This window comes from Hemicordylus capensis, chromosome 8 (assembly GCF_027244095.1).
Source record: "Hemicordylus capensis ecotype Gifberg chromosome 8, rHemCap1.1.pri, whole genome shotgun sequence".
Taxonomy (NCBI): domain Eukaryota; kingdom Metazoa; phylum Chordata; class Lepidosauria; order Squamata; family Cordylidae; genus Hemicordylus; species Hemicordylus capensis.
The window spans coordinates 23,211,167-23,225,666 of record NC_069664.1 but is presented as its reverse complement, the minus strand read 5'-3'; the positions used below and the strand labels follow the sequence as shown (position 1 = coordinate 23,225,666).

Below are 14,500 nucleotides of genomic sequence, written 5' to 3'. Positions count from 1 at the left end.
TTAAAACATCATTCCAACCCTCTGTGCATGGTGATTGTAAAGATGAATCAAGCCTCTGCACACCTAGTCTCCAACAAGGGTCGGTACAGAGACTCTCTCAGTAGCTGTTTCACAACTACAAAACCTTTCTCTCCTTATATATGAACATAGTGTCAGACCACTGGCCCACCTGTCCCAATACTGCCTGCATTTACTGGCAGTAGCTTCCAAAGGTTTTGGGCCTCCCCTCCACCCTGCTACCATCAGATCCTGAGTGGTCAGACACCCAAGCCTCAACCCCTTGGAGATGCGCCTTCTGGGATACTTCAAATTTTTTTACAAGATCGTTACAAATTAGTAGCAAGGCAACACACCCGCCCGCCAATTTTACCAACCACACACACACACACACAAATAAATATTAAAAATATTCCTTCTGCAGCTGACACTGAGTATTAGAATGCCCTCCACTGACTCCTTTATATACTCACAAACACAGATGGGGCTGTAGCTCAGTGGTAGAGTATCTGCTTTGCATGCAGAAGATCCCAGGTTCAATCCCTGGCAGCATCTCCAGGTAGGGCTGGGGGAGACTCCTGCTGGAAACCTGGGAGAAGCTGCTGCCAGTCAGTGTAGACAACACTGAGTTAGATGGACCAACGGTCTGACTCTGTATAAGGCAACTTCCTATGTTTGTATATTTGCACCACTCATACAGGAGCTTGTTCCACTTGCCCATGGAGGAGCAGGCAACCTCCTACCTATCTGTCCTCCTCTTCCCTTGTCTATCTCTTGAAATGGCACACTGCCACTACTTGAAAGTGTGGCAGTCTATAAGGCTGTTCACACGAGCAACCCTACCCAGGAGGGCTTGCGTAAAGCATCGGGATCAAGGCCAATCCTGACGCTGCCCTTCTGGGGAGCCCAGGAGTGCATTGAGGTAGGGATCCTCAACGTTGGGCCCCCAGATGTTCTTGGACTTCAACTCCCATAATCCCCAGCCCCAGTGGCCTTTGGTTGGGGATTATGGGAGTTGAAGTCCAAGAACATCTGGGGGCCCAACGTTGAGGATCCCTGCATTGAGGGATACCGGAGGAGGAGCTCTGATGCTCACTGTGGTATGGCTCATGTGCTGTGCAGAGTCTTGGTAATAAATTTGATTGTGTGCCGGGAGGCAGGTGGGAGCCAGCCTCCTTGCCAGCCCTCCCCCCATGCCATCATTATTGGTCTTGGGAATGGCCGTTATATCTATCCTCCCGACTGCATATGGAGAGATTCTGGATGTGCAGATTAAAAATGGCGATGAGAAGCTCCATGAGAAGGAGGCACATTTAGAAGCAGAGATCCACCCACAGTACCTTACTGCTGTACTGCTTGGAACAGTGAGGGCAGCAAACTGGCGGTGTGGCTATTGTGCCCGTCAGCTGCGTGTGTGTACTCAGCATGGGATCTGGCTCTCCCGGGCCTGCGGGACGGAGCTTTCGGATACTTGGAGGAAGCTCGGCACCTGGGTGGTTTTTCAGAATGTGGGCTTTGCGTTTGCTGGCGCTCTTGTAAACCTGGGGGATGAAGACGGACAATGAATTATTAACACAGCCGGCAGTGCAGAAAACAGGCAACAAATCATGCCTCTCCACCAGTACAGTGCCATTTTTCTTAGCCAGCCCAGTTTTTCTTAGCCTCAGCAATGGATGTATTTTTTCTTATCCACACCTAGGTTTTGAGAGTTAAATGGGGAAGAGAGCTATAAAACAGCTAGTAGAATCACTGGTTACTTAAGCCTTTGGTCTGGGACATACACCACTAAACAAGATCACACACTTCTATTTTGCATTAACTAATATTGAATAACAACCTGATTCTTTCTTCATTTCAGCTTGCACTGAAATAATGGGCAAATCAGCCATTGCAGCATTCTTTGATCGACCAGCCTGCAAATATAACAGGCCAGTTAATGGACATATTGGGTTATCCTGAATATGCGCCCATGCAGATTTTAGTTCTAGAGTCCAATGCAATATTTTCTTACACAGAAGACTGAGAAGGAGAGCCTAAGAAAGGATTCTTATGTACAGAATAGTAACTAGTGTCTGTGTGAATGAATCAAATCCACAGCTTCCTAGGCTCATCTAGGCTGAACTAAACCACAGTTTCCTGTTACATATGAACTTGGGGAATTGTGGTTTGTTCAAACCGCAATTAGGTAAAAATAAACTAGGATCAAAGCGTGGTTTCAGATTCCAGTTTTGTTACCTATCTGTAGTTTGAATAAACCACAGTTCCCCAAGTCTGTATATAATAAGAAACTGTGATTTAGCTCAGACCAAACGTAGAAGCTTTAAATGTCCTCATGTGCTCAGGGAAGGAGGAGAAGTACAGAAGCCCATGGCTACCATGAGCTCTGAGGCTCATTTTTGTAGAGGGAAGTCATTTGGTTTCCTGTTATGTCTAAACGGGGCCTAACTTTGTAGCTTGTACAAAACACTTCCACATCCAACCGGATGAGTAAAATACATGGAGACCTCTTCCCCAAAAAGTGCTATTTGATTTCCTAGAAGTAGCAGACACATCCTCATCTTGGATCCTGCATTCTCTTCCTTAGGTGTTTTTCATTTAATTTGATGCATTGGCATTTTTTAAAAGTTCTCTTAAAACCTTTTTTTTTTAAAAGGAAAAATAATTTAAAGGTGGGTGTGTGTGTGACATAAAATCTGTTACACATTTATCCATGGAGACAATTTGATTCCATGCACACATTGAGGAACAGGTAGATTCATTTCATACCTTATCACAGTACTGACAGAAATAATCTCTGTTGGGCTTGATGATGGGCAGTGTTAACTCTGGCACCTCTTCTATTTTCATGTCTGGATGTCGCTTTGATAAATGATTCACCTGAGATTAAAAGGCAGGACATATTAGGAAATGTGTCACAGCTCAAAGATAAGTGACTGCCGCATCTGGCCACAAGCAGCTGGTACTCCCCTGTTTATCCCAACAATACAGATCTATTCAGGAGGACAAGATCTCTTGCCAAGACAGGAATCATTTGCTAATAATTTGTTAATACAATTTGAACTGAGTGATCAAGTGGTCATTTAATCACTCTACTAACAACATGGAAAGACAAGCCAAATGTCACAAGCAGATACGTGCTATGGTAAATGTTCCTGGTAAATGTTTGCATAAGGTAAGCCTTGAACCCCAAGTCCCTGGTTCAAATCTCATTTTGGCTGTTAGGGGGCTTTAGACAAGCTGCAACACTCTCAGATTTAGCCCCCATCCCCAATCTGCATTATGGGGATTATGGGGATGATGATGATGAAATACTGACCTATCTTATAGAGTTATTGTACATAGCTCTTCCACTGAGCGACGACCCCATCCCCTAAGAGGAAAATCTCACATATCACCCATCCAAATGCAGGCCAAGGCAGACCAAGCTTAGGAAAGGGGACAATTCATGCTGGCTACTACAAGAGCAGTTCTCCTCCCCAGCTGTTTTGCAGCAGAACAGTAAACAGGAGAGGAGTTGCAAGTTGGGTTGGACTATCTCACAGCTGCTTCAGCACATGCTGAATCCTGTATGCATGTATAACATAAGGTCTGAATGGGGCAACAGTAAAACCAGTTTCTAATGGTTAGAGGCTGATGGGCAAAGACCTTGAGGGAGACTAACCAGCATGCCTCGCCTCCGGAAGCCCATCATGCAGAGGCGACACTTGAACATGAAGCTCTCGTAGTCGGTAGAGGCTATCCGTGGCTTGAAGGTTTTGGAGCGGCTAATTCGGTCAGCTTTCTTGGCTTCTCTTTCTGGGTTGTGCATTCTTTGCATGTGCTCCCGAAGCTTGTCTTTTCTCTGAGAACAGAGGGGGGATGTCAAAAGAATCAAAAGATCCCTCTGCATAATACAAAGGCCCTCAATTATTGCGGGGGTTACGTTCTCAGCTACTTCTGCGAATGCCGAAAACCATGATAATTGAAACCTTGAGGACCTACTGAGTACTAAGGAACCTAACCTCATAATTCCGATAGGTGCCATCATGAGGAACCTAATCCCATCACTCCTGGTCATTGTGGTTTCCACATTCGCACCCCCACAATAATTGAAACCAGGTATAGGTAGCCAAATCGTGCATAGCTGAAACTGTGGATGGAGAACCTGCAAAAAACGAGGATCTTCTGTACTGTTGCTCCCAGTTGTCCACATGCTACCACATGGAAACAAAATGCCACGCAAAGCAACGTGCCAAGTCAAAGTTTTGCACAGCTGACATAGAGAAAGTGTAACTTAGTGTTTAAGGAAGATTCTCAAGGTTTTATGAAGCCAATATAAAACATGTTTTCATTTTTTCATCATGACTGTATATGGTATTCCTACGCGTTGTCTTGATGGATTTATACTTGGATTTTTATAAGTCATGTGCTTGTGTTTATATGGTAAATTAAATATGTGTACAGTTTAATGGATCTCTATTATTAATGGTTTTGTGATAAATGTAATGCTTGCATTTCAGATCACACTAGGAAACCTAATCTCATACCAGAATATCTAATCCAGTTTTGTAGATAGCCACTTATCTGCTCACCTGCAGCAAGCGAGAATAATCTCCAGGCGACCAGACAAGGGAGCTTTACAAAACTTAGCCCATTTGAACTCTTGTGCCACGAACGCCACATAGGCATGTATGAACAAGTGGGCTAGGAAACATGTGTCTGGACTAGTAACTTTGGTGGACTTATTTGTCTCGTCTCAAAGTAATGGTGACAGAATCACAGAAATACAGCCAAAGGTTTCAGACTTGGGTATTGCATCAAAGGAAGGTATCTGTGACTCATTAGTTTGTAATATATTTTGAGCGTGGCCTTCTGTGAGGAACAAGCTGGTCACAAATGGCTGAAGTCAAGAGCATCCCACGCTCTTGCTTCAGCGCATGCTGCAATCAGCACAGCATGGATTGGTGTGTGCCAAATTCCACATGACTCGTGTGTGGCAGATTGTTTCTGCTTCCGAGAAGCCAGGTCTGGTGCTGAGGAAGAAAGGGGTCTCTCCATTTTCACTTCGAGCACAAGCCCAACCCGCTGGCTGCATTACCTTGAACTGCTTGCCGCATGTAGAGCACAGGAAGTCCTTGCGGTCCGAGTGCCGCAGCATGTGGAGACGCAGCTTGTCGGGCCTGCAGAAAGCCTTGTCACACTCTGTACACTGGTAAATCTTTTCTGAATGGAAGCTGCGCACATGTTTCTTTACCTGGCCGGGGCAGAAGCAAAGTGTCATCATTCAGAAATGGAGCAAACAGACCAACAGGCAATCCCATTTAGCAACACGTGGGAGACTCTGTTGTTTTCATTGCCCATGTTCTTTTCTTGGACAACATCCATCTCTACAAAATGCTATAAAAGGAAACTGTGAGCCGTTCAAGAAAACAAAATTACACGAAACAGTTCCTGAGCAATGCTTTGGGCAATGCTCACTGCACGAACAAAGTTGATGGCTGAGAATCATATATTTAGCTCCAACAGGGGCTTGGGGGTGGAATTTCCACCACCCTCACCCCTCCCGTCAGCCTCTCTGGAAGCTACCAAGAGGCCCAGGGAAAGAATCCTACCTTTGTCTCATCAGGTACATTGCACAATCTCTGATAAAACCACCGGTGAAACCTGAAAATATGAGCTCCGGAGATTAAAAAAACAACAACAGAACCCTCATGAAATCCTAATTTTCTTTCAGCGCTAATGATACAAGGGGCAGATTTTGTAACGTTATCTTTTGAATGAAAGCACTTGGGAAGCTGAAAAGTAATAGCCACTTCACAGATAGGCTATATTCAATTATGCATACAAAACGGCATGAAATGGGATAGTTGCATTCCAAAACAGAGATGGAAACAATAAATATAACTGCTCAGATCGGATCGTGACTGTTCGGTGTTATCATATATTAACTTCCGAGGGGTTTTCACTGCTGAGGCTCAAGTCGTAGTGCAGAACCGGAACCACATATGGTGCTGTTGTATCCCATAGCAAGCATGCAAGCAAGTGTGAATGTCTCGTCCAATACCCTAACCTGCTTGGTAACCCTAGTTTGGCCAGCTTTCCCAAGGCAGTTCCTTGACACATTCCTAGGAAATATGCAGGTACACTGAAGTAACCCGTTTTTCTCTAGCAGTCTTAGTATGTGGAGCTGCCTTTCATTCATTCATTCATTTCTAGACCGCCTCATCCAAAGGCTCTGGGCCATGCACAACAAGTGCAGTGCCCAACAACATTACTCAGGGGGGCTACAAGGTTTAATTGATTTTACTGATAGATTAAACAACTAAGCTTTTGTTGACTAATCTGTTGAAGCTAATTTTAACTGGTAGCAGTTAAGGCCATGATTTATTTTTCTTTTGAAGCTGTCTTGGTTCTGGATTATTACTATAACAACATAAAAACATTACAGGCAACCTTTCTTTCCAATAACCAATGATTTGGAAAGAGGGAGTGTTATCCCTAGAAGAATGGTATAACAAACTCTGGTATACTGCAACAGCCGAAAAACTGACTTATTTCTTAAATATTGGAAAAGCTGTAATTCCATTCCAATCTTTTTTTTTTATGATTTGTCGGGATCCATTATTATTTTTGAATTATAAAAATCATGGTAAGGAGGGGACAACCCAATTCATCCAAATTTGGAAAGATGTATTTGTTTAAGAATGAACTTGATGTTGTAGAGTGTTATATGTCTAATGTTTGGGAGTAACAGGTTTGGGCTTGTTTTTCTTCTTTTTCTTTTTAATGATGGTTTTTATGGTTGTATTGTAATGGTGTCTGGTGATCAATCAGTTTGAAGGAAGATGATCAATCACCTAAAATTATTTAATTGGTTGTTTTATTTAGTTATCAAGCTTCCCGAATCTTGCGCATACAGCAAAATAAACTCCAAGCTTGACTTCAGAAGAAAGTGTACACAATTTTCCCCACACTGAAATGATCACAGTGTAAAGAAAATGTCACATAGGAAGCTGCCCTCAGTTTTATTTTGCAGGTTGCTAAACTTAGACTTCTTGCAAATTCTCAGCATTGGGCTGCACAAATTCGGCCCCCCAGCTGTTGTTGGACTACAACTCCCATCATCTCCAGCCACAGTGGCCAATAGTCAGGGATGATGGGAGCTGCAGCCCAGAGCCGAAGGAGGAGGAAACAAGCAGTACAGCAAAGATGCCTTTTGCACAGCACTGGAAAAACACTAAAATCTGGTCCTTTTAATCCACCTGTTACTCACCTGGATAAAATCTGGAAAGCGCTTTTTGCAGGTAGGGCAGGTGAAACAGCCATCGTTGACGTGGATCGCCACGTGGTCTTTTAGAAGGTCCAAGCGGTCAAAGGACTCTGGGCAGAAAATGCAGGAATAGGTCTTCTGGTCTAAATGGAACTTCATGTGGCTCTCCAAGGCACTGCTGTTAATGAAGCCTTTGTTGCAGATGTCACATGTCAGAGGACAGTTTCCTTCCCTCCCGTGGAACCGTAAGTGCTGGTCTAGCTTGTCCTTATCACGGAATGCCTTCCCACAATGCAGACATTTGAAGGGTCGGAATGACTTCCGGATGAATAAGTGCTGGAGGGCCGCATTCTGAAAAGACACGTTCAAGAAACAACACATGTACTAGGCCCAAATACTGAGGGGCTAAAATTCACAGCCTAGATGCGATATGCCCATCTATAGTCTGCAGGCAGTAAAACAGAAAGGGAGGTTAACTGGTTTACCAAATGACACAGGGTTGAATCAGTTGCAGATCCAGGGAGAGACCGCAGTCATTTTGACTCCCCATCTTTTACATCAAGACATAAGAACATAAGAAAAGCCCTGCTGGATCAGGCGCAAGGCCCATCAAGTCCAGCATCCTGTTTCACACAGTGGCCCACCAGATGCCTCTGAGAAGCCCACGGGCAAGAGGTGAGGGCAGGCCCTCTCTCCTGCTGCTACTCCTCCGCAACTGGTATTTAGCGGCATCTTGCCTCGGAGGGTGGAGGTAGCCTATAGCCACCTCTTATCATATTTTGAAAAGAATCTCACTTTAATCTAGAACAGGGATTCTCAACGTTGGGTCCCCAGATGTTATTGGACTTCAGCTCCCATAATCCCCAGCCCAAGGTTGGGATTATGGGAGTTGAAGTCCAATGACATTTGGGGACTCAACATTGAGAATCCCTGATCTAGAAGATGGCTACATATTCAGAAGCCCTATGTATGTCTGGAGCTTTACTGCCCACAAGGTTTGCCCCATTAATTTAAACATGTAGTGGCACATCCGGACACAAACCAAGGCAAACCCTGCTTAGCAAAGGGGACAATTCATGCTCATTACCATAAGATCGACTCTCCCTGATGTGAATCTAACCAAAGTCTAAGAAAAGATCCAATTGGGTATGAAATGCATTTTCAGTTTATTCAAATGAGTTAAGAACTGGAGTTGTAACTCTTAAATGATTCATTTGAATATTATGTGACTGCTCCTGTGCTTTTCTGTTTGTACTACTGAGCAGTACTGGACATTTTTCCAATTTTTATTCTGCTAATCAGACTCAACATGATTCAAGTCTTTGGAAATCAAATAAAACTTCGCAATGATGGCATAAAGTATTAATGGAAACCAAAATGTTGGTTATTCAGACATGAAAAACTTTGGCAGGTCCAAAACGTAGCTGTGTGTTCAGAAGGGAAACTCAGGGCAATGTACTGACATTAATTCACGAGATAAAAACCGATGGTGGTTTAGATTATAGTCCAGGTACAGAGTTTGCTCTTATCTTTTCCCTTTCCCATTCCATTCTGTCCTCTTCTTTCTCTTTACATATGATTACAAATGCAGAGCATACAAATCGTAAGTAGATTGTTAGACCTGTTCTTTATCTCTGCAAATTAAGGGTGATCTTGCTGTACCAGGCCTAGAATCATAACTACAAAGGAACTCATACATCTTCATAACTTAGAACAATATATGGGTACAATCTAGAGCCGATGAACCTAAGGGGAATTTTGCCATTAACTTCACTGGGATATGAACTGCACTCTAACTGCAAAATGGTATCTTTCCCCCTCCCTGCCTGCTCATCTCTTCACTCTGCAGCATTAGTTCATCCGGCACAAGGGTTCCCAGCAGGGAGCACTAGCAACCTTAAAGGTAAGGTGTGCCGTCGAGTCGGTGTCGACTCCTGGCGCCCTCTGAGCCCTGTGGTTTTCTTTGGTAGAATACAGGTGGGGCTTACCATTGCCTTCTTCCGCCCAGTGTGAGATGATGCCTTTCAGCATCTTCCTATATCGCTGCTCCCCAATATAGTAGCAGTGGGGATTCAAACTGGCAACCTTCTGCTTGTTTGTCAAGCTTTTCCCTGCTGCGCCACTTAAGGTGACTTAGGGATACCTGAAAGACTGCAATGTGTCTACTGTAGAAGGGGAGTCTTCACTCTCCTTCCTGATTGGCTGGCAATGTGCTGAAGCTCAGCATACCCCTCCCCTCAGCCTGACTGACGGACTTTAGAAAATTAGCACCAAGTACTCCCATTGAAATTAATAGGACAAGTCAACTTGTCAATGCAGTACTCATGAATAACTTATCCTGGATGCAAGCCAGTGACTGGAGTAGTCTGTCTCATAATTGTAATATTTACACACACACACATACATACACACACACACACACACACACACACTACCTGAGCTGAAGGTTTGTGACAGCAGAAGGGGTATACTTGTTTTAGAAGGTTAGGAACCCCTGATCTAGAATAACTAACTCTTGCTGTTTCTACACTCCCAAACTCCAATGGGGATTTGGACTTCACCATAAATTCCACACTGGGGAGAAAAAATTCACCTTTTCTGCTGCACTTACAAGAGAGCCAGGATCTTAACTATGCGTCTTTACAGTAAAGACATGGGTAACACTGACCTATCTTGTCAGAGTAATTTCTTCCAAATCGCTTTAGTCACTATAGCCCTTTAGTCACTTTAGCCCACTATAGTCAATCCAGCCCCAGATTTTGGATAACCAGGAAAAAAAGAAGCAGGAGATTTGCTATGGTAATACACCTGTTTTACCCTGTAAAAAATAAATAAATTACCAGATGTCTTCTGTAGTGCTGAAGGGGGGAAAGCCTCTAGCCATTGAAAACACTATTTTCTTTAAAAAGAAGAAGAAACCCACATATAAATCATAGCTAAGTAAGTCACTCTGCAAGCTTAAAATCTTTTTAAGAGGCACATATGCATCTATACATTCATATGTTCATTTTCTTAGAAAAACATTCAGAAACATTTGAATTGGTGGAGTCACATATGCTATCCAATAGGCACCCACCACAGCAGTTTCCTTAGTGTTAATTTCCCTTTTAGAAGAGGAATTGTCTTTTCTCTGATTCAACCTGAAATACGCCAAAAAACCTGCAGAAGAACTATTTTGTTTCCCAGGAGAGATGAGAATGTATGTGAGTTTTGAGGGCAGTGATCACAGTATCCAATCGTCTCCGTGGCTCTTTTGCATATACCTGTGCTCAGTATCCATCTCGTTCCAATATAAACTGTGCTAAAATATTCAGCAAACATTTCCTATGTCCTCCTAGATTAACCCATTTCAGTGGAGTCATCTCTTAATCTCTGCTTTGGCTGCCACTGGAGCAGTTCACAGCTGGCTTTGCAGTCTTGCTTCCAAGTGTCCTGTGTGTTTCAGTAATTAAAGAGGAATTTTGATGTTGGCGGGGAGCTGGCGTGGAAGCCATTGCTATGCTTTTGTATGCAAGATCTCCAATTACAAGACACCAGCACAGCAGAAGATTGAAAAGGCAGCAGGACTCTGTACACCCCTGCAGAGTGGGAGAAAACACTAAAGAAAATTTGCACTCTTGGGCTGCAATTTCTCTTCTATTATTAACCATTGTCTGTTTTCCCCTCTACTTCTCAGACATTAAATATTAATCCCGATCCATACGGAGAGAGAGAGAAAAAATCCAAGGGCTAGACAGTGGGAGCAAGTCTATATGACATGCTAGTTATTAGTATGCACTCCACATTCCCATACATCAAGGCAGCAGACAGCTTCCTTATGGAAACACTTTTGCTTCCCCAAGTTAGCACCGCAAGGAGCTAGGATGAAGGCATATTGAACGCCTTTCTAACAGAAGTTCGGTTTGGAAATGGAAAGTGCCCAAGAGATGCTTAGAGCTTCTGGGCTACAGGGAGCTCGGAAAGCATCTGCCTTGATGTCCCAGTCAGACGACCCACCCACCTTCTCCAGGACTTCACAGAACAACCCGTGAAACTGGGACAGCCCCCTTGATGAGGAGAAGCATAAACTAATGCAATTAGTTTGGGCTTCTCCACTGTCGGCTGAGAAGCGGGGAAAGAACACCCTTTGTTCCCAGATCTCTGCCTATCCTGTGACCCGTAAACACCTGGGCCATTGGATCATAGCCACTTTGAAGAAAGCCATCTAGATTGCACCTTAAGCTTATACAGAGCTGGCCTTGGATCTCAGATGCCTCCGTCCAACACCCCTCTCTGCTCTAATGGGAGCTGATGCACAGCATACAAGGACGGCACCTCAAAGGGCTGCATGTGCACTGGGATTTTTTAGGAGTCTCATTCCTACACAACCCACCCACCCCCATCCCCCCAAAAAGTTCCTGATGGTCAGAGCATCCTTCAGAGTGGTATTTGATGCAGTACAAGGGACTGAAGCCAGAAGGGGAGCTTGGAAACTCCTGCATTGGCACAGCAAAAGGCACTTGGGGTCCCAGCCAACACGGTTCTTTCTTTCTTTCTTTTCTTTTTATATGCAAAGAGTCCTAACATTCCTCAGATGCTGGCTTGCATGGATGAGTTATGTGTGAATGTGGTGATTGCTTGGAATCCCAGTGGCATTTTCCCAGGCACTGCGATTGCAGGAATGGCTGCAGGTCGTTTCTGGGATTACTTGGTTTGCAAGCTAAGCTTTAACATGCAAATGCTTGTTCAGAACAGGCAGCAAAGCTCGACTGATCTGGCCCAGGCTGCCCTTAGGCAAGTCACTACCTCTCAGCCTCGATTTTCTACCTGCAGAAGGGGGAAATGTTGACCTCCCTCACAAGGGTGTTGAGAAGGTAAAGGGTATCAAGTACCTAGCAAATTAAAAGTGCTATAAATGGAAGTTGTGGAAGAGAATCTGTCAGAGCTGATCCTACTGACCTGAGCCTAGGAGCTGAGGTATACATAGGAACATAGGCAGCTGATATACCTGATATTCCACAAGTGACTTTGTGGGGAACACTGGGAGTGCAAATCCACGGAAACTGAATGAAAGACTGAAGCCTTGTCTCCTGCAGCAACCGGCTTCCTGAAGGCAAGGCCAGGCTTGAAGCCTGTGGTGAACTTAAGAGCCTAAGTCTATTAAATGCTTGTCAAGAAACCCCGTGAGTCTAACAGGAGCTAAAGCTGAATGGATTTGATGTTGAACGGAACCAGGAATGTTCAGTCCCTGTCCCCCCGAACAGACCCCCCTGGTTCGGCTCAAATTCAAGCCGGTCCTGGGGTTCGGGAAAAAAACACACCAATTGTTAGAACCCCCAGCCTCGGGGGGGGGCAGCTAGCCTCCAGGGGGTAGCTGTCACAGCCATGGGGTGAAGGTCTTCAGCGGTCCGTTTTGACCCATTTTAGTCCATTTTTGGCCCGTTCTGGGCCTCTTTGCACTGGCAGCGGCCATTTTGGAGGCTGCCGCGCATGCACAGTGGTCATCTGCATGATCCCGTTATTGTTAAAATCCCCAGACTGGCTGGGGGGCTTCGGCTCGGGTTTGAGCCAAATTGGGTCTGGTTCGGCTCATGGGTAAGCCAAGGGCCCAAGGTATCCCGGGCCGAAACTGTTAAGGGCTTTTAAAGGTCAAAACCAGCACCTTGAATTGGACCTGGATACACACTGGTAACCAGTGCAGCTCTTTCAAAATAGGTGTGATATGATCACACCAGGCAGCTCCAGATAGAACCCTGCCTTACTTCACCTCTGACTGGAACACAGGAACATAGGCAGCTGCCATATACTGAGTCAGACCATTGGTCCATCTAGCTCAGTAATGTCTACCAGGGCTGCTCAACTTCAGCCCTCCAGTTGTCTTTGGACTACAGCTCCTATGATCCCTAGCCACAGTGGCCAATCGTCAAGGGTTATGGGAGCTGTAGGCCAACATCTGCAGGAGGGCAGAAATTGAGCAGCCCTGGTTTACACAGACTGGCAGTGGCTTCTCCAAGGTTGCAGGCAGGAGTCTCTCTCAGCCCTTCCTTGGAGTTGCTGGGGAGGGAATTTTCAGTTGTTCAGGTCCATCCATCTCTGCCGCCTTAGCTTCCCGTGGCTAGAACCTGGTTTTGCCAAGACAAAACACCTAACACTAGCCAGTGTAGAAAGAGAGACTGAGATGGATTCAATGCACTACTATGGTGGGACTTTGGACTTCTCCTCTCTGAAAAATTAGACAACATGTCATAAGCACCAGCAGCTTTTGAAACTCCTCCCAGTTTCAAAACTAGCTTCTTCTATGACATAAAGGTTGCTGTTCAAGGAACACATCTAGAGGCCTTTGGGGATCTGAAAGTAGCCGCATGGTTCTCTGGATCCTGGTCAAGAGCATCCTCATTTTGTCAGAAGGGAGTAAAGTGTACCATGCCAGAAGAGCCCATAGGGCAAGAAATGAGCTCAGCAAAGAGGGCCAAACAAATGAACCTTCCCTAACAAGTAGAAGAGACTATGGAAATCCATACAGTGAAGCTCAATAATGCTGCAGTGGTGAAGATCCAAAATATGCATGCAGCAATATCCGTCAAATAGCCCTTAATCAAGTCTTGCAGAACCCTCTCATGTTAAGATAATCCTGTCTTGAATATTCAGACATTTCTCACAAATTGCAATCTAACCTGAAGACAAACCTTCTTCGGGGAATGTTTAAAGCCAGTTCTTGTCCCACCTGGTTCCAGGAAGTTTGGAAGAATACAGTATAAGAACATAGGTGATTTTTTAGAAAAATGGATTTCCATATGTAAGAAGTTTCCTGAAGAAACTTCATTAAAAACAGATTTATCTCATTAAAGACTATTTGATACACTGTGCTGCTTCTGTATCTGGGAAGGTGAAAATACCCAAGCCAAAGGCAAATGGTGGAAGCCACCCCAAATTTTTGCCTTAGAGTGACATAGTGTGTGGTATAACCCCTTCAATGGCATCTAATTTATCCTAGTGTAATTAACTGAAACCTCGTCCAGTCTCTTTGTTTAAGGGGGTCAACGACTTTTAAGACATCTTCGTTCTCGCTGCAAATGAACACAGGCTCCACCTGTTTGCAGCTGTTGCCTTTTGTAATCGAAATCTTACACATAGAAAAGGAGGCGAAAGAAGCTAAATAAACTGATCTCCCAGATGAATGGTTTGAAGGATTACTTGTCTGAATAATTTCCCTCCTACACTTGACAGAAGAGCAGTGCACAGCTGCCAAAAAAGCTCGTTCAGGGTATGCAGCGT

At 44.5% G+C, this 14,500-nt stretch overlaps 1 protein-coding gene and 1 non-coding gene across 7 annotated transcripts in view; one reads left to right on the top strand and one right to left on the bottom strand.

Annotated features, from left to right (window-relative positions):
• Positions 1-14,500, bottom strand: part of PRDM10 (PR/SET domain 10) — a 70,692-nt gene that overhangs the window by 8,731 nt on the left and 47,461 nt on the right. For all 6 annotated transcript variants that reach the window (XM_053269319.1, XM_053269315.1, XM_053269318.1 and 3 more), the window contains 5 exons: positions 7,250-7,597; positions 5,075-5,230; positions 3,659-3,838; positions 2,764-2,874; positions 1,338-1,538 (listed from right to left, as the gene is read on the bottom strand). In XM_053269319.1, the coding sequence (XP_053125294.1) occupies positions 1,338-1,538; positions 2,764-2,874; positions 3,659-3,838; positions 5,075-5,230; positions 7,250-7,597 (996 nt within the window). The remainder of the gene's footprint in view (positions 1-1,337; positions 1,539-2,763; positions 2,875-3,658; positions 3,839-5,074; positions 5,231-7,249; positions 7,598-14,500) is intronic.
• TRNAA-UGC (transfer RNA alanine (anticodon UGC)) lies at positions 481-552 on the top strand. The gene has a single exon. It is a non-coding gene; the product is annotated as a tRNA-Ala (tRNA).